This window comes from Rattus norvegicus, chromosome 19, assembly GCF_036323735.1.
Source record: "Rattus norvegicus strain BN/NHsdMcwi chromosome 19, GRCr8, whole genome shotgun sequence".
Taxonomy (NCBI): Eukaryota; Metazoa; Chordata; class Mammalia; order Rodentia; family Muridae; genus Rattus; species Rattus norvegicus.
Window position 1 is genome coordinate 31440571 of NC_086037.1, and position 19431 is coordinate 31460001.

General features: G+C 49.7%; 1 protein-coding gene across 1 annotated transcript in view; it reads right to left on the bottom strand.

The window, feature by feature from the left end:
* Positions 1-16178: 16178 nt before the first annotated feature.
* Positions 16179-19431, bottom strand: part of Fto (FTO, alpha-ketoglutarate dependent dioxygenase) — a 408263-nt gene continuing 405010 nt past the window's right edge. Inside the window, exon 9 of the mRNA XM_039097565.2 lies at positions 16179-17256. Coding sequence (XP_038953493.1) covers positions 17241-17256 — 16 coding nt within the window. The 3' untranslated portion in view covers positions 16179-17240. The remainder of the gene's footprint in view (positions 17257-19431) is intronic.

Genomic DNA, 19431 nt, shown 5'->3' on the forward strand with positions numbered 1-19431 from the left:
TATTACTTTTGATAGAAAGGTTCATAACGCCCTGTAACGCGTGTGCATTTTTTATTCCGTTTGGCTACTAGACACTGAAACCTTTGGGGACATTTATTAAAATGCACTCAGCCGCTCTTTAGGACAGGGTTAATGTGGGATTTATACCTCTGCGGTGCACAATGCACAAAGTGGTAATAACACTTGTTTAGTACTGAGTTCACGTACGAATGGTCCGCTATAAAAATCGAAGGGATACGAAGATAGGCTAGAAGACGTACAGGATGTGGAGAGGTATCTTCAAGTCAGGGGCTTAGAGAAGGGACCGTGGAGGGGGTCATGCATTGGAAGGAAAGGTCTACCTCTCTGACTGCATCCAGAATGGAGCTTCCAAAAGCCTCCTGTGACCAACCCAGTCCTGCCAGCCTGCCAGGGGATTCTGTGACACCCAGCTTGGGTCATAAGAGCTTCTCTTCCTCACGCCTTCCCTAATGCTTTTCTACCACAGAAAGCCATGGCCTTCGCATGGATCTGAGCCCCAGAGAAGGCCCGAAGGCTGGGGAGAGATGCGGTCACATGTCCTGGCCCAGACTCCTTTGGTATCCAAAGCAGATGGCCCCAGAAAGATGGGAATAAGCGTCTCAAGCTTGGCCAGGCATCTGGGTACCAGGCAGAGCACATCTGCTACATGTGTTGGTGATCTGTTTGCCTCCAAGAACGGAAGTGGCCCAGAAGTCCCCTTTCCGGGGTAGCATACCATCCCTGGGGAAGGCTGTCCATCCATGGAGCTGCTGACTTCCCGGTTGGGGAACTCTGGCAAACATACAGCTTCCCCCACGAGAAAGTGGGGGCTGTGAGTCCCTGTGAGCAGGCAGATCTTCCCTCCAACCACAGTCAGCTCATCACTGCGGCAAAGAGGGCCACTGAGGGCCTGGGCTCAGCAACCGTGTTCTCTGATTCTTGCCCCCAAGTAAGGGAGGCAGGACAAGGAAGCGAACAAGGGCAGTCTGAGCCCGTGAGCCCCATGCCATGTGCAGAAGGCAGGAGCTCTTTGATGTCCCCTACTCCTGTTTGCATTCCTTAATTCTCCCACGGCAGCCCTGGGGACTATCTCAAAATGAAAATCCCACCAAGTCACGCGGATACAATGCTCACACCTTATCATGGTTCCCACCAGCCTGGGATGATCCAGAGTCCTTCCCAGAGCCCACTGGCTGGACTCACCTGACACCACTTCTTCCCGCTGATTTGCTTTTTTCTTTACTCTGCGGCGGTAACCTTGGCTCCTCTCTGCCCTTCCCAGTCACCACGCCTCAGCAGACACGGGGCTTTTGAAGGTGCTCACGCCCCGTCTGGAACTTTAAGCAGGCAGCTTCATCCTGCAGTGCCCAGGTTCCATGTTCCCTCGTGGCAGTGCCCTGGAGGAATGCAGGTACCCATCTCAAATGGCTCTGTATTGAGCCTCTTGGGATTAGGTTAAGGGCTCGCTGCGGGCGGAGGCCTTACCCACCCTGTTCAGCTCTGTGTCCCCAATTCCTTGAGCAGGGTAAGCAGGGTAAGGTATCCAAAAAGAGCTCAAAGAACCCAACAGGATCTGAGCGGACGAAAGCTATAAGCTTCCATGATAACAGAGTGGTTCTGAGTGGGCATCCTGGGATCCTGGGGACAGCTCTGTCCTTTGCTACCACACTGTCATTGTGCCTATTTTCTAAAGGAAGAACCCCAAGTGTTGGTAGGCTTCAAGCCAGAGCTGTCTGAGCCCAGGTTCTTCACCACTAGACTCAACAAACACTTGTGCCTGGTGACCTGTAGGGCTGGCCCTAGCTCCCGGGTAGCCTCAGTAAATACCAAGCCAGCTTGTTCTGCAAAAGCTCCTGAAACAAGTGGGCTCTGTCACCACTGCCATCTCTACTCCAGAAGCTGACTCAAGAAAGTGTGTCCCCACTCCTCCCGACCCCTGCTCGCCCCTAAACACCCTCCTCCACTGCCTGAGGTCTTTCTGTACCACCCTCCCGCCTGCCTGTGTATGTTCAAGCCTGGAGTCTCCTTTTTCAACTTCCTGCCTTTTCTTTAACCGTCCCCCACCCACCCACCCACCCACCCAAAGGCGGAGGGTGTTTTTTCTTTTAAAAAAGATACTTTATTCATTTATTTTGCTATGCACGTGTGAGGTCAGAAAGTAACAAAGTGGAGCTAGCGCTCTCCTCTTTCCACCGTGTGTGTCCAGAGACTCAAACTGAGGTCTTCAGTCTTGGTGGCGGTACTTCTGGCTAAATTATTTCCACGAACTTTTTAAAAAAAAAATACACACAGCACCAACCGCAGCACATGAGAACGTTACGAAATGAACAAACCTGTCTGCCAATCATATTTTTACAAATGGATCCTCTGGCCCCTGCCAGCTCTCGCTACGTGCCTGCAGCTTGTCTTGCAAATTATTCTTGGGGACCATTTGCTTTCTGGCACTGTACACCGGCATGTGTATTAGACACGTCCCAGGATGGGGTGTTTTGCTTAGTTACACTGGATGACGAATGTTTCCACAGCTGCAAACAGGGCATTCTTGCTAAGGAGCTGGGGCTGCTGGAGACCCGATTGCTGGTGTTTGAATGAAGAAAGAAAGAGGGCAGGAATTCCTCCAGGCAGCATTGAAGAAGCAGTTCTCAGAAAATCCAACAGGGCAAACTTCTACTGGTATCCCAGGCAAAGAATCGGGCTGGAAATATACCAAACGATTAAGTTAAAATGAGCCAAGCCTGCTTGCACAGCACCCTAAGGACAGTACCGGAAGCATGTGTCTCAGACACGCTATTTGCCAGGCGTGCAGATTGCCGTACTTGAAGCTTACTATAGCTCGCTCGGAGTTAGACATTCTCAGCTCTGGAGACAAAGACACGGAGGTGCATGAAGATTAAGGAAAGTGCCAGGGCTTGAATCGGAACGAAGTGTCAGCTGACAGGCATCAGGGTCTCATACTTGCTGCAAAATGTTTCCACCTTCTACTCTTACTTCTATTGACTATGAAAAGTGTTCTGGAACCCAGCTGCCCGTGAGAATTAACCTTGGGGCCCTCTTTTGAAAAAGGAGACTTAAATGCCTAGGCTCCAGATCTCACCAACTAAGGCCCCCGGGGCATCTTATTTATTCAAAAGTGATTCCAACACGCAGCAGGACATTCAACCTGCACCTCAAAACTAGTTCTTAAATGTGGGTTCCTTGGGCCAGAGGTATCCACATCCAAGGCTCATTAGAAGTGCAAACTCCAGGGCCAGCAAGTCAGTTCAGCAGGTAAGGACACTTGTCGCCAAGCCTGAGGAGCTGGCTTTGATCTCCAGATCCCATGTGGTAGGAGGAGGAGCTTACCCTTCAAGTTGTCCTCTGATATTCACAGTGCACCCTGGCATATACATACCCCCCAAAAAAATCCTTAAAAAGAAAAAGAAACGGGTTGGGGTGGGAGGAGAGGAGGGAGAGAGAGAGAGAGAGAGAGAGAGAGAGAGAGAGAGAGAGAGAGCAAGCTGCCAAGAAACTGGCCTTTTAAACCAAACCAGTAGGTAATTCTGAAATAATTCAGAAAGCTATGCTTTGAAAACCACTGTTCCTTACATACTATAAATTCATTGAGGTGGGGACCGGATCCTGCAATCGAAAAGTTCCTTGCACCAAAACACGGAATGAAAGAGCTGTATACAGCCTGCTGATCCATTAGAGGAAGCAAACTTAAACATCTGGACACTTAGTTGCAACTTTGCAAACATAAGGATTTGATGGGGGTGTCTATTGGTTAGCGTCTTTGCGGCTCCAGGATAAGTCTATTCGTGCCCCAAGCCCAACCAGGCTGCAGAGACAAAGCAAACACCTATCACACAGCCTGGCCCCTGTTGTTATTGGTTCCCAGGGTGCAGGCAGGTAGCTAATCGGAAGGGTTGTTGGGTTTTCTGCCCTTCGGTTCCCAGAGGATCGAGGGTGTCCAGTTTTGACAAACCCATAAGAATTCCCTATCAAGTAAATCAATCCTCTATCTGGCTGCCCGGCCAGCACCCAGACAGAGCTATAGCTTCATCAGAGAGAATTAGCAATCTTTGTAGCACTACTCAGTAGAGGGTAGAAATGTGTCTGAAGCAGCTCCCTCCCACTTCTCTCTCTACAGGCTGACCGCAGGGTCTAAAAAAAATGGCTCGGAATCACAACAGTCATGCAAGCAAGTGGTGATTACATTTGTCTGTACCATGAATGTGTCTGTGACTGGAGAGGGGGAAAGGCTTCACAGAGCAATCAGCAATCAATGGACAGAACGTGGCCTGACGCTGCAGCCTCGTGTGAGCATGATCAATAACCCCCTGGCCTTCTTGGCCTGCTCCTCCATAGCTTGTTCTTGTACAAACACCTTAAATAAACAGCGCAAAGGCCAACAGCCGGGGACCTTTCAAATCAACATCCATGTCATACGGAGGAGGCAAAAGTGAGTTCGGCCAGGGGGAGAACCTGGCTCTCACAACCAAACAAGCTTTTCTTTTAAAAACCAAAGCTGGTTATTTCCACACTCTGTAACCTCCCTCGGAAGCTGCCTCTTGATTACCATAAGCAGTTCAGATCTGACAGAGCCTGCAAATGCTGCCGCTCTCCTGATTTCCAGTTCGACTAACTGGAGATAGCAAGGGCCAACGATTTGTTTGTGATTTGAATAGATGATGTCTGTGTTGGCTCCAAGTCAGGGCTGTGTGATGTGGACATGTGTTGTCCCCTGGCTGACATCCTTTATGTTTAGGCATCCAAACCATTATAGGGGCCAAGATTTTGTTGTTGTCAATGGGTGGTGGCAGCGGTCGGTGGTAGTTTTAACTGTCTGGGTTGGGGGAGGGCTGCCCTTGTGCTGTTGCAAACAACCATAGTCATGGATGCCACCGATGAAGGTCCAGTCTGCAAGTTAGAGAGAAGCAACATCAAATCACACAGGCAAATCAATTTAATCAAAGACATCAGAGTGGATTTGGGGCAAAGGCTAGATGCAGGTTTCTTCTACTGGGCCTGAGAGGAACTGACGGCCCTTAGGATCTCAGAGAAATTCTCAGTTGATCAGAGACATTCCCATTCCTAGTCCAGGAAAGGGTCCTAGCACATCCAGCAGTCGGGGGGATCTCGCCGCATCAAGCCTGTGTGATCAGTTTGGTCTCCTTGGTCTGACAAGGGATGACACAGATCGATCCCATCCCAATCCAGGCTCAACTAGATAGTCGAGAAATCTTTTCAAAGTGGCTGGTAGAGTCTTCATCCTATGTTGAATCACAGGGACCTGCAGAAGGTGGCCCACGGGGCTGCTCTCACTCTGACAGCATACCCTGAGCTCAGAACTTAAATCAACTCAAATCAGGGCTATTTCCTCAAGCTAAACTGATCTCTCTCTCTGTCTCTCTCTCTGTCTCTCTCTGTCTCTGTCTCTCTGTCTCTCTGTCTCTCTCTCTCTCTCTCTCTCTCTGCCCTAGCTATCCTGGAAATAGAATAACCAGCAGTCTTGAACTCACAGAGATCTGCCTACCTCTACCTCCCTGGTGTTGGATTAAAATCACGTGGCACCACACCCAGCCTTCCTCCCTGTCCTCTCACATAGTTGCATCTTTACTGTATTGTAATATGATGCGATCATATATTAATATACCAATTCAATTAAAACAATTCACATTATATTATATTGCATATTATAGTGTCGTACCATATAATGTATATATAATATTTATCTAAGATCCATGAAGCTTTTCATAATAAATGTATTACATAACACAATATAACATCACAAAGTGTGATATTGAAATATATTCATGATATATTAAAATATATACTTTATAACATGATATTAAATATAACATATATATATATGCGTCTTGCACCTGCCTTAGCTCAGAAGGTGCTTTTTCAGAGAAACCCTGCCTGCCTGCCTGTCCAGCATTGTGCCCAGCCTTTCTTCCACCCATCCTACACACACACACACACACACACACACACACACCCGGCTGTTGCATGTTTCCCCGTATCACATCTTCTTTGTGAGTGTGTGTTCCCTTCCTACTGTACTGTGACTGACAGTGTGGTTTTCAATGTCAACTTGGCTGAATTTAGAGTCCCCAGGTGACTGATTGGTGAGGTGCAGCCCTCTGGGTGCCTGCGAGTACATTCCCAGAGAGGACTCACTGAAGTTGGGGAAAGACACCCCCTGAATCTGAACAGTGCCATCTCATAGGCTCAAGGCCAGATAGAGTAAGTGGGAGAAAGAGGGAGGCAGCATATCTTGCTTCTGCTTCATGGAGATGTGAGCCTCTTTACCACACACACTCCTGACACCAGGAAAGCTTGCCTTCAGCATGGGGCCAAGCAGCCATGGGCCAATCTTTCTTCCTTTAAGTTGTTGTCGGGGGGATTTTGGTCACAGTGATCAGAAAGCTAATGATGACCAGAGTGGCTGTGATGACCACCCCACACCCAGGTCTCTGTTTCTGCTCTCCTACCTACCCTGCCTCTTGCAGCTCTGTTCTGTTAGCTCCAACCCCAAGCACCATGGAGGTACAACAAGGTTTACTATGTCCCTTGTGCCCTTGGGACCTGGTCCTTTAAGGAGATCTGGCTCTGGAGCCCTAGCTCTGCCACAGGCGGCCCACAGTCCCCTGGGCTCTCTCTGCCCTCTTCTGGCTCCTTACTTCCTCTTTCTGTCCACTTACCCAGCCTGGGCTTGGCAGTTTCTCTAGAATGCTCTAGGGTCTCTCTAGGGGGACAGTCCCACATACTCAGCAACTCTAGCTCCCTGCTTGGCACAACAAGAGTTGTGCTTAGGAGTGAGAGCCTCTCTGGGGTCAGTGATCTGGGTTTAGCTGCTAAACTATCATCCAGTTAAGAGGGAGGAGCTGGAGTGGCCTGCAGATTTCTAGCAGCGGCTTTGTTCAGTAGCTCTGTGGTCCCTGCCAGGCTGTTTAACCAGCTTGGGCCTCTGTTTTCTCATTTCCAGAATGGTGGAAACAATATTTAAGAGGCTAACTTTGACATTTATGAAAGATGGCCTACTATAGCGTTGGATGAAAAGGCAAGCACACAGTAGGCTTCTGTTACTTTTCCCCACTACCAGCTATCATGTCACTGTCCCGTGTTTACCTCTAGATATCTGATCTCTTTGCCTTACAGCATTCAACTCCTCCTGGGCGAGTCCAGATACTTAATCATGTGTTCCTCGATTATCATCTGAGGAGCCAGGCCATGTGTTGGGAACTAGGGACAGGGGTGTATCTGTCCCAAGTGTGCTTTCTGCCCCTGTGGGGATGCCAGTCCTCTGGGAGATGTATCTGGAAAACAAAAGAATGGGTCCAGTGGGGGCGTATGGGGGATGCTCCTTACCTGCCATTTACAAACCCAGGGTGTCATTCCACAGTGACCACCCAGTACTATCTGGGGTCGTTACCTTCCTCAGAGAAATTGGATTTTTGTTTGTTTTGGTTTTGTTTTGTTTTTCTGTTTTCTCCTTTATGGAGCTGGAGATCAAACCAAGCGCCCGGAGCATGCCACCGGAGGAGGAGACAGACAGGTGCATGTGTACAAACACACAGGACATGTGTCACGAGGGAAGCACGCAGAGTAAAGACAGAAGAAAGTGTGGCAAGCAGGGAGGGAGCGCACTGAGCTGGGCCACCACAGGTGGACTTAGAGGGGTGGCGGCTACACCAGGGGGAAAGAGAGGAAGGTGTTTCAGGCAAGCAGACCAAGTGAGAGAGGCTGAAGGGGCCTCTCAGAGCTCGCTGAGTTCTCCCATTCAGGGACTCTCTGCCCAGAAAAAAAAAAAGAAGAAGAAGAAGAAGAAGAAGAAGAAGAAGAAGAAGAAGAAGAAGAAGAAGAAGAAAGAGAAAGAAAAGAAAAAAGAAAAAAGGAGACAAATAAACAAAAAACCTCTTTCCGTCCCCTCTAAAGAAAGACAGCAGATTGCTCAAAAAGTTCAGTGTGGGTTTGTTGGCCCAGCTACAGGGAAGTTTAGGGCATTTGGGGTAACAACACTTGCACTTGCTTGCTTTCCAAGTGTAGCATTTAAAAACAGCTGTCTTGAGGGAGTTTGATCCGACCTGCATTTACTCCAAAACAGGAGTGTTATGTTTTATAAAAAAAAAAAAAAAAGAGGCAGGATATGTTTGGTAGAGGCGGGATTGGTGAAGGCGTGATATGGTGAGGTAGAAGGGGGTGACTCTGTGTGCCATGCTGAGGCATACCTTCCCCTGAGGTACCAGCCATACAATGAGGATAGTGCAGAATAAAGTTTATTTAGGGCATGGGGAGCTGAGGGCGTAGAGAAAAGGAGAGAGAGGGGAAGGAAGGGAGAGAGGAAGATGGAGAGGAGGAGGGAGGGAGAGAAGGAGAGAGAGAGGGAGAGAAAGAAAGAGAGAGAGAGAGAGAGAGAGAGAGAGAGAGAGAGAGAGAACAGACAAGCTGGTCAGGAATACATGGAAATGGCAGGGGGGATGGGGAAAGAAGAAACAGAGAGGGGAAGAGAGGAAGAGAGTGAGGAGGGGGCAAGCATCCTCTTTTATACTGAGTCAGGCATACCTGGCTGTTGCTAGGCAACTGTGGGGTGGAGCCTAGAAGAAATGCTAACGAGGAGGCCACAGAACAATTCTCTCAGCCCAGCTGAGTACCAGATCACCTGAGATACATTTTAAACCATCCAGTTGCCACCCTTTAGAATAGCAGAAACTAAGTCACCTGCCGTGATCGCCTTCCCTCTGGTGCTTCCGGTGCAGCCAAGAGTCTCTGTCGGGGGTGGGAGGGACCCACCTTCACCTGCTTGGGTGCTGATGCAGGAGACATCATCAGTGTGGGTCACATCCTGCAAAGGTCTGAGGAGAAGCCGGCTGCAGTCCAGAGCTGTGCTGTGTCCTTCCTGTTGCATCCTGGACCAAGAGAGCAGCGGAGCCCCCTGACTAACCTGCTGCCAACAGGGAAACTAGGGCCACGCCCCTGGGCTTCCACAGGGGACGAGGAACGGTAGCTAATTTCCTGGCCTGAAAAGGAGCAAGGACAATATGGCCGGAGCACGAAACAGGGGAACACCTGTTCCAGGGCTGATGTCGATGCATCCGAAATCAGAAGCGAGTTGCCTGGGGCACCTTGGCGTGGCATACAGAATTGGGTCCCCACAGCCTTGGCCTACTGCCTGCCACAGAGGATTCGGAGAAAATGAAAATTAATGGGGTGGGGAAGGACTCAGCAGCCAGTCCCACTCTTATTAATAACTACCCTCCATCACAGAGAGACCGAGGCAGTATCCACTGAAGGCCAGTGTCACCTTGGGGAAGGACGTGGGGGACTTTGAAGGGTCCCTGTGAGAGCCTTCCCGCTCCAAGGCTAGACATAGTCTCAGACAAAAGACTGCTGCCGTTGAGCTTTAGTGAGGGCCTTTGGTTTATAAGACAATCTCACTATTAGATTCCGGGCTGGTCTTGAACTCATGGTCTTCCGTTCGAGGCTACACATTGCTAGAGCAACAGGCATTCATCCTTAGAGACCAGCTCTTTGGGCTGAACAGAAGTGTTCACAGGGACTCCTGGAGAGTATGGAGCAGCCAGTTTTGCCCTCCATGCCTTGTTTTTGTTCAGTTTCACCATCTGCTTCCTCCTCACCAGGCCCAAAGTGGCCAAAAGAGTCGAGCCACATTGGGGTTGAAGCTGCAGCAAGCCAGTGGGCAACCAGCAGCTCCCGCCCTTAAAACTGCCTCAAAGGCCTGGATCCCCATCAGATGTCACCTCTCCACAGCCACCTGCCACCACCCTGCCTGACTCCCGAAAGGCAGAGAAGAAGTCCTATATAAGTAAACACCTCTCCAAGAGGCTCTTGGCTTCCTTGGCCCTTCTTCCTTGCTTTGAGCCAGCACAGCCTCCTCTGCCCCTGCGTTGCTGGGTGATGGTGGGCCAGGCAAATAGAGTCTGAAGCAGCGGGTCTGGATACGCACAACTGAGGTGCTCAGAACTGCAGACAGCTCAGCACAGGCTGCCATGGAAACCCTGAAACTCGGGCCATCTATCTCAGAAGGCACCAGCAGGATGCCAGCCCTGCCTGAGGTTGGCAGGGAGGGAGAGATTTCAGGTGTTTCCTGGGCACCTCCCATACAGCAGGAAGAGCGACAGTTCCTATAGGAGACCACTTACTCTGCACACCAAGTCAACACTGAGCATAGCTTTGCGGCTAAGCCTTGGATTCCAGAGCTGGTGACTGGGTTAAAGATCACAACTCCGTCACTTACTGTGTGACTTTACCTGTCTGGGATTATGGCTTTTTCTGTCACCCACTGTCATCATCTCTACCATGGGGCCCCTTCCGGGTAGACACGCTGGGGTACAGACAGTCTAACACTTGCCTATAGGAACGGCAGCCTCGCACTCTGACCCAGGACTAATCAATCTGACATCAACTTTATCAGCTTTCAATTGAAGCTGAAGGTTGAATTGTCCCATGAGACCTGAGGTGTTCCCCATCCCTTGTCAGGCCCTCCTGTGGGTTCTTTTGTTCAGGAGCCACACATATCTGGGTACCAGAGAACTTATAGAAGCCTGTGGCCATCTGGGAAGGTCAGCAGAGTCTGCGTGCTGCATAGAAGTTCTCACGCAGGAACTGGTATAAAGCTTCCTCTGCTCTGTGCCTGACCAGGGGCCGCTGTGTTAGCTGCTGGCAGGGGAGGCCAAGTTTAGGGGATCAGGTGCGGAGAGGGGAGGAGCACGTCTGTGATGCAGCCCCTGTTCCTCATTAGTAACCCTCATCTGCCCCTAGAGAGCAGATTCAGGGTCTTCTTGTCCTCCATGGGTAGAAATGGCCAGGGATGTGCTCTGACACCCACATCAACGAACGCTTTGATGGTAAGACGGGCACAGCCTATCCATCCCCCATCCCTTTCTTAGTTCTTATAGAAGTAGCTACTGGTGGGTATAGGTGGCTTGACTGGACTCACCCTAAGCAGTCGTGTGACCTTGCTCTTCCAAACAGGGTGTCACATCTACCGACTCAAGGAAAGGTGCCTATCCAGACACAGGCAGAATAGAACAAAAAAGATGTGATCCTACAACTGCACGAGCAGAAGAGAGGCAACTCTCGACAAGGAAGTTGAAATTCTGAATCAGGAGATGAGCCTGGAGCAACCGGCTGCCATCCTGATACCACAAGAATGGAGCCGAGGAAGCCAGGAAGGCTGCAAGACTAAGTCCCAGTGGCACTGATCTTTTTTATCAGTTCCTTGATGCAACTGTGCCTAAGGCCAGGATTCCAGCACAATTTTGTTATCTCAGGCCAAGCCTGACCTTCCTTGCTAGTTTAACCGGAGTTTGCTCACTTGCAGTGTGGTTGAAGAGAAGAAGGAAGAGTTTGAAGGTCGTAAATTCTGAAATGGGGTTGGAGGAGCCCAGGAGCCCTGGCTGGCCCACATGCTGCAGACGAGAGCCTTCACCCTATATATTATGGGCCATTCGAGTGTTAGCCCGAGCAACAAGAGCATTCTCCCAACAGGTGGGGACAGATGTGATGTTCGGGCCACAAAGAGCGAGCTCAGCTCCAGCATGGAGATACCGCCTTCCTCCTAGCCCAGAAATCTGTGCCTCCAAGAAAGCCTTCACTTAAAAGGACCATGGCGTTGACTTGTGTACGCCAGCCACAGCTATTTCAAGCTAGCTTGACTGATGTCACTGCTGTGTGGCAGCCAAAGCTGGCTGGTTGGAAACATTTGGTCTTAACCAGCCAAATCAGGGGTCCTTTGGAAATCAGAACCGAGACAGGGGTGTCCTAGAGCACTGGATGCCATGGGTGCCATGGAGGATCTAGATGCCTTCACACACACAAGAATAAGGATTCCATAGCTGAGAGGGAGTTTGTGCTGAGGATCTGGGGGAACACCTCCTCCATAGCTCACTCCTCTTGTCTCCCAGGACTTCAGGGAGGAGGAGACATAGCAAGTCCCCTGATTGTGGTTGTTCCCCTTCCCTTGTTATAAATCAGGGGCAGCCTCTGCAGAAGGCCCCTCCCTCCCATAACTGGATCAGATGAGCTGTGGGAGTAGAGGCCAAGCGAGGCAGGGCTTAGACAGCATCAACAAACACAGTGAGGAGGGAGAGTGGCAATGTCAGAGGTAGAGCTCGGCCTTGAGTCAGAGGCAGATGAGGGTTATTACCGAGGCCACAGTAAGTAGGCCTCTTAGATGAGCTGCTCTAGGGTCAGGGAGTCAGGCAGACAGGTGATACTCATAAGGCTTCTTCACTCTCGCCCAAGGTAGCTGAGGAGAGACAGATGATGCTGAGACCTGAACTGTCTGCCCTGAGTGGAGAGAGCTGGTCTGTGTGAGTTCTTCTTTCCTCTGTTCAACACCTGAGGAAAACGGATTGACTCTCAGAAATTTTCTGGAGACGAGTCACAGACGCCACGGCTGACTGGTGAAGGTTCAAAGGAAATGTGAGGAAAATCAGGGCAGCTCTCAGAATCTGAGGAGCCACCCAGGCAAGAAAGGGGAGAAAAGGAAGGCGCATCTATGCGGGAGCCACGACTAGGGTAGGAAGGAAGAGAGCTGCGTCCATCTTTCATCACGAGGGAATGAATCTTATTGGCTGAGCTCTGCTCATATGCCCACATGCTGGACAGAGATTCAGACAATAGGAGAACCATGTTGGCTAAGGTCAAATCCCTCTCAGGTCCTGGGAGAGCACTTCATTGGCAGTCCTACTTAGGGATTGGCATGGACAAGTCATTCAGAGAACAAAAACCTCATAAAACACCAGAAATGGAGGAAAGGACAGCACACAGGAAGGACCCACTATGAGAAAGACAACTATACCAAAAAAATCCTGATTTTTGCAGTATCTACTTGCAGCCAGCCAAGTGATTACCCAGTGTTCCTCCGAGTCTTGATTCAAGCAGGAAGAGGAGGTTAGGAGCCCTGATGCTGGACCATGTTTGTGAAACCCTTGCCTGGCCAGTGAGCTGGGCATGTTACGCCCATGAGCTAAAATTAGCCTTGTAACAACCACACAAGAGAGGGACCTTGTAGGTGAGGCCATCTATGATCAACAAAGGGGCTTGGAGCACATGGCTCTTAGAGCCAATATTTACAAATTCATATAGTACTCACAAAACCTGGCCAACAGATAAATCGCTGAGCCTCAAAGAGTGTCAGGAGACAGAGGAGGGGAAAGTCAGGAAGATGGCGCTGAAGACAAGGAGCAAGAGCACTGTAATTTGGAGAGGAAATGTCCCCTGAAGGTCATATGCTGAAGAATTGGTCCCCAGAACCACGCTTGAGAGTGGAACATTGGGGCAGAGACTGGCTCATGAGGGCTCAAACCTAACTAGTGGGTTAATGTATGGGTAGGCTCATCACGTAGTGGTATCGTGGAGAAAGAGTGGAACCATGGAGTCAGGACCTGGCAGGAAGAGTTAGCCACAGGAAATATGCTTGAAGGGAGCTTCTTATCCAGGTTCTTCCTTCCCCTGTCTCTACTTCCCAGCCACCAAGAGGTGAGCTCTCTTCTCTGACACACGTTCTTGCCAGCAGAATTTCTGCCTCAACCCAGGCTCTTTGCTGTGGAGCTAGCTAGGCATTGTGGGATGCCCTGGTTGACATGTTCTGTAAACTTAACCCAAGGCAGGGACATCAATTGAGAAAATGGCTCCATTGGATTGCCTGTAGGCAAATCTATGGATATATTCTTGATGAATGATTGACATGGGAGGGCTGTCCTAGGGTTTCTAGTTCTGTGAAGAGACACCATGACCATGCCAACTCTTATCAAGGAAGACATTTCGTTGTAGCTGGCTTATACTTTCAGAGGTTTAGTCTGTTATTGTCATGGTGGGAAGCATGATGGTGTGCAGGCAGACACGGTGCCGGAGAGGTAGCTGAGAGTTTTATATCTTGATCCATAGGCAGCTGAAAGAGAGTGTCACACTAGGCCTGGCTTACGCATCTGAGACCTCAAAACCTGCCCCCAGGGACACATTTTCTCCAACAACACCACACCTACTCAAGCAAGGCCGTACCTCTCAGTAGTGCCAATCTCTATGAGCCTATGGGGCTATTTTCATTCAAACCACCATAAGATCCCAGGGCTCACTGTGGACAGTGGCACCCTGAGCAGATGGTCTTGGGTTGCATAAAAAAACAACAACAAACAAACAAACAAACAAAAAACAGTATGAGCAAGCCATGAGGAGGAAGCCAGAAAGCAGCAGGCCTCCTTGACTTCTGCCTCAATTCCTGCCTTGAGTGTCTGTCCTGACTTCCTTCAGTGATAGAGTGTGCCCTAAGGCTTGCTAATGTGAAATAATCTCTTCCCCTGGTTGTTTTTGGTCCTGGTGTTTATCTTGGCCATAGCAGCCAACTTCAGACTCTTCTGAGACTTCTGAAACCAAGAGCTATTTCTTCTCCTTCACGTTGATTTGCTAAAGTATTTTGTCACGGTAGTGAGGGGTGAGTAATATGAAGTGGAGGAAAATCAGGAAGGCGCCTGGGACAGAGCACAAGGGACCACTTGGGAAAACAAGAGATGCAACATGGAGTGTATATAGCCTGAGCCACACCCTGCCTTCTCTGCTAGCATCCCTTCCCTCCTCAGGCTTGGACTCAGTCTCTACTTCCTGTCACCGTAAGACGGCAGATGCAGCGTCATACAGGGGTTAGTTAATCCACAGAGATCAGTGTTGTTGGAAATCCCTGTATCCCAAGGAGCTACAGCCAGGGTGCTTGGAGCAGGAAGGGGATGGTGGGTTCACAACTATCTAAGTCTCTGATAAGACAATATAATAGAATTGTCTGGCCGCCTTGGCTCTCCACTAGATCTCTCAAAAATCACCAGAAGGATTGGGGAAGTGGTTTCATGGGTAAAGTGCTTGCTGAACAAACATGGAGGGCCTTCATGCTCCCTGGAACCCCTGTGAGAGACGGGTACAGTGGTTATGGCCCTAACTCTAGACTGGGAGGTGGAGGAGAAACAGGTAGACAGGATAGGGGAGGTTTGCTGGCCAGCCAGCCTAGCTGAACCGTCAACCTTTAGGCTCAGTGAGAGACACTGTCATAAAAATTAGGCTAGAGAGTGATAAAGAGACCTCTCATCAAAGCCTGCACTACACACATAAACACATCTGCACACACATACACATGCATACACACGTGCCTATGCACAACACACACACACACAGGCACACGCACGCATGCCTGTGCACATGCACACATATATGACTACACACACATGCCCCCCCCACACACACGCATTCACAGTAGACTACCAAAGTGATTGAGTACCTACTAAGTGCCAGGTATAGGCATTCTTCCTGCTTCATCTCTAACTTCAGGGTAATCCAGAGCTCTGCTCGTCACATATGGGGGTGTGTGTGTGTGCGCGTGCACACTCATAGGGGCAGACCAGGGACACCCACTTTAAGGCTCTTCTTCCCAGCAGGCACTTGCATCAGGACAGACAGTGCTGGGTGGCCTATCCTCTGCCCTGACTGCTGGGATCGTGGTCCCTGACACCTGCAAAGCCACCCTCGCTAAGTTGCAGCCTTACTTAACCAAAGTTTGTAAAGGGCGCCCTGGGAGAAGAAACAGACTCATCCAGACAGAGCTCTGCTAAAATCCCAATAAGCCTATTGTGAGCTGGAGATTGAAGTGCGATTTTGGCATCTCTCCTCTGGTGTGGAAAGAGATTACAGAGTCATATTTCAAAAAGGCCCCACTGACACAGTATAATCTCGGGTTTTAACTCCCCCTGACCTTGAGAGAGCAGCAGTAATGCCAAGGGGCCGAGGCAGCTGGGAACACAGACTTCGCTGATCACCAAGAAGCCTGGCGACCAGTAGATTCTCATCAGCCCCCATCTGAGGTCGCATGGAGATGTTGCTGAAGACGTCGTGACCTCGTTTCCCTAAGACCCAGAGTCAGCCAGCCACAGTCCTGCTGCCCAGCCTGGCTTTGACCTTCTCGCCAGCCCCTGCCTGCTTTCGAGCCCCAAAGGACCCAGCAGGACCTCCTCTCCTCTGCACTCCATCCCTGTCTCTTTCCCAGTGACAATAATGAAGCTGAAATGTTGCCAGAAAAGCCATCGATCTGTTTATCTATCGCTCGCTAATCAAAAGTTTCCTGCCTCCTGTTAGAACACCAATGATTTCCTTTGCGGAATCAAACAGGTCTGTTCCCAGACACAGCCTGTCAGCAGAGACACTTTAATTACCGTCTTTGATGCTCCTTCCCTGAATACCAATCTTTCCAGAGCTACATGATGAACATACATTAGGGGAAGAATTAAATCAAAAAAGCAGGGACTGACTAATTGCGGAACGCCTCTGGTGGACTCAGGCTCTCCTGTCACGGACTTGATGCTCCCTGGGTCCCAGCATTCCAGAGGAGCAGCCCCGGGAATGCCAGGCAGTAAGTGGGAATTCACTCAGCACTGTTCTCTGCACGTCTTCTAACACAGCATACAATATTATACACAAAACAAACAGGATGGCTCTTAGGGCTGCAGATCCAAAGTCTGGTCCCAACCTTTATCCCACTCCTAGCCAGTTAATTAAGAAAAGCCTCGACTTCCTGCATGTAAAATGGGGATGCTAAGTAGTCACATAAAGGTTATTGTGAGACATCAGCAAACTGTTATTATTGAATAATAAGAATGGCACGGCACTTAAAAACACGTAGGGGGGCTGAACACTGGTGGCTCACTCCTTTAACCCCAGCACTCAGGGGGCAGAGGCAGGCAGATCTCTGAGCCTGAGGCCAATCTGGTCTACAGAGCAGGGAGTTCTAAGGCATGACTACACAGAGAAACCCTGTCTCAAGAAATAAAAGGAAATGAAAATGAACTAAAGTAGGTGTTATAAGGCATAATACCACATTTCATTATAAAATATGCTAAGCACATAATTGTTAGAGCTTTGAAGTTCATATAGAATACAGTGAGGAGACGGGATGCTATCTATAGGATGTGGGCATGGATTTCCAAGCCAGGCACAGGGGATGACTCAGAGTCCTGGCTGGAACACTGTATTTCTCCCAATGGACTTAGGAAGAAAAAAAGGAGAGAAATTGGGTGACTGCACACCGGCTCAGCTCTCTCTCATCTTCTTGGTGTTCTTTGCTGGGCTTCAAACTCTCGGGCTGTGTGAGGAAGTCTGGGAGCCTTCCGCCTCCGTTCACCAGTGTTCAACCAGTGCTGTGGGTCTGTCTTTCCTCAGACGGTCATGCCGAAAGGATGAACACAAAGCAGCTTTTAGATTCTCTCCTTCCTAAGAAAAGTGATAAAAAAAAACATTTCTGAAAATAAGATAACTAAATCAACATCAGGACCAGTGAGCCTCCTCCTCTTCCACCATCGGCCGCTCTCTTGTTCCCATGCGCGCAGTTTGGCTGGAATCCCCCTCATCCCTTACACAAGCTAAGAAATCTGGTTTGCTCTTCTTCCCCAGAACCGCGCCCACAAGAAGAAAACTCTAGGCTAATATATCATCTCTCCCCATCTCCGAGTTCCTGGCTACCAGTCCAAGCCCCTATCTCATACATCACACCCTGCACCTCCAAAACCCATAAAATTCTCTTGCTTGGCACGTGACTTCCCTCTCCTCCACCTCTGAGATCAGTGAACTTGCCCGAGAGTTGCCTCTCAGCAAACCTGCCTTTATAGTTCTGATTTGGCTTCAGTGACTTCATTTCATCGGTGGAGAAACTTATCTCACACCACACACTCATATAGAGAAATATTGTTAGCTCGCTGATGCACACGCATGCACACATGGAGACATACAGATACATGCACATCTGGTTGGTGTGCGTGCGCACGCACACACAGCTCTCCTGCTCGTTTCTCATGTTTCCACATGGGTGGAAGCAGGGGGTTTCCTCTATTTCTCAGCTATGGATGCTGTGCGGGGCTCCAGCTGAAGGACCAGCTGGAAGCAATTGTCCCCAAATTACTAGGTCACCTTTACACTCTCTGCATTGAGAAGCACTGCACTGACTGAGGTTAAACATACCCAGATTCACAGAATGCCTGGGTTAGTCCCGACAGTGGGCCATCTGAAGGCCCTGTAGACAGACTCCTCCTGTGTAGTGAGAACGTTAGTGTCTTTAAAAGCATAGAAATGTTATAGGAATGTGTTTTTGTCTTAGTCCCTGGTGTGGGGTATGGGGCTGCTTTAGATTGTCCATGGCGGCTGACTATGATTTGTCTTGTGCCTTGGCACAGGCGTGATTTTGCCAGCTGCAGATAGTTTTGAAAATGTATGACATTTGGAATCTAGGGACTCTTGAGAGGGACATGGCCACTGCTGCTCCTTCTGCTGCTGCTGGTTGCTGGTTGCTGGTTGCTGACTGCTGGATGCTGACTGCTGACTGCTGACTGCTGACTGCTGACTGATGGATGCTGGATGCTGGCTGATGGATGTTGGATGCTGGCTGATGGATGCTGGATGCTGGCTGATGGATGTTGGATGCTGTGCTGCATGCTGGTTGCTGGTTGCCGACTGCTGGTTGCTGACTGCTGGATGCTGACTGCTTGGATGCTGACTGCTGGCTGATGGATGCTGAATGCTGGATGCTGGATGCTAGATGCTGGAATCTGGATGCTGCATACTGTGTGCTGCATGCTGGATGCTGGTTGCTGGTTGCAGATAGGATGAAAATCAAAATTGTCCCAAGGAACTTGAAATTCCTAATCAACAGAAAGTAGTCAAACAATACCAATGCCCCCCTTTTCCCTCTAACCTTCTTTCTATCCTACCTAGTATTGGGGAGTTGGAAGTGATAAGGGTGGAAATAGCAGCTCATAAGGTAGCCAAAAGTCAAGTTACACTCTTTTTTTTTTTTTTTTGGTTCTTTTTTTCGGAGCTGGGGACCAAACCCAGGGCCTTGCGCTTCCTAGGCAAGCGCTCTACCACTGAGCTAAATCCCCAGCCCCTCAAGTTACACTCTTACACATGGCTTCTGCCCTTCCCTCATGCCAGCTCTCCTAACCACATCAGCTGCCACTCTGCGTCAGAGAGCCCTCTCCTATGGATAACCTTTGCTTTCCCATCCAAAATACAGAGACTCTTCAACTGGGTTGACTCACCCCTCATCCCGCTGAACCCCCAACACATCTGAGTGCCTCGCTCCTTCAGGTCACAGGAAGAACACAATGCCCTTGAAATAGAAAACGGTAAGCCCCTTCTCTGGAGCACAGCCAGGAGACTTAAGGTGGTTCACACAATTCAACACACACACACACACACACACACACACACAAAGTGGTTGTGTGTATGCACACCATGGTGACTGAGACTGGTCCCTAACAATCCCAAGGAGCACAGACATTCCCTGCAACAGATAGACAACTACACAGGCAACAAGTCTAGTAAGCCGGTGTTGTAACTCAGTTAGTAGAGGGCGAGCCAAGTTTTCACAAGCCCGTGAGTTCAATCCCCAGA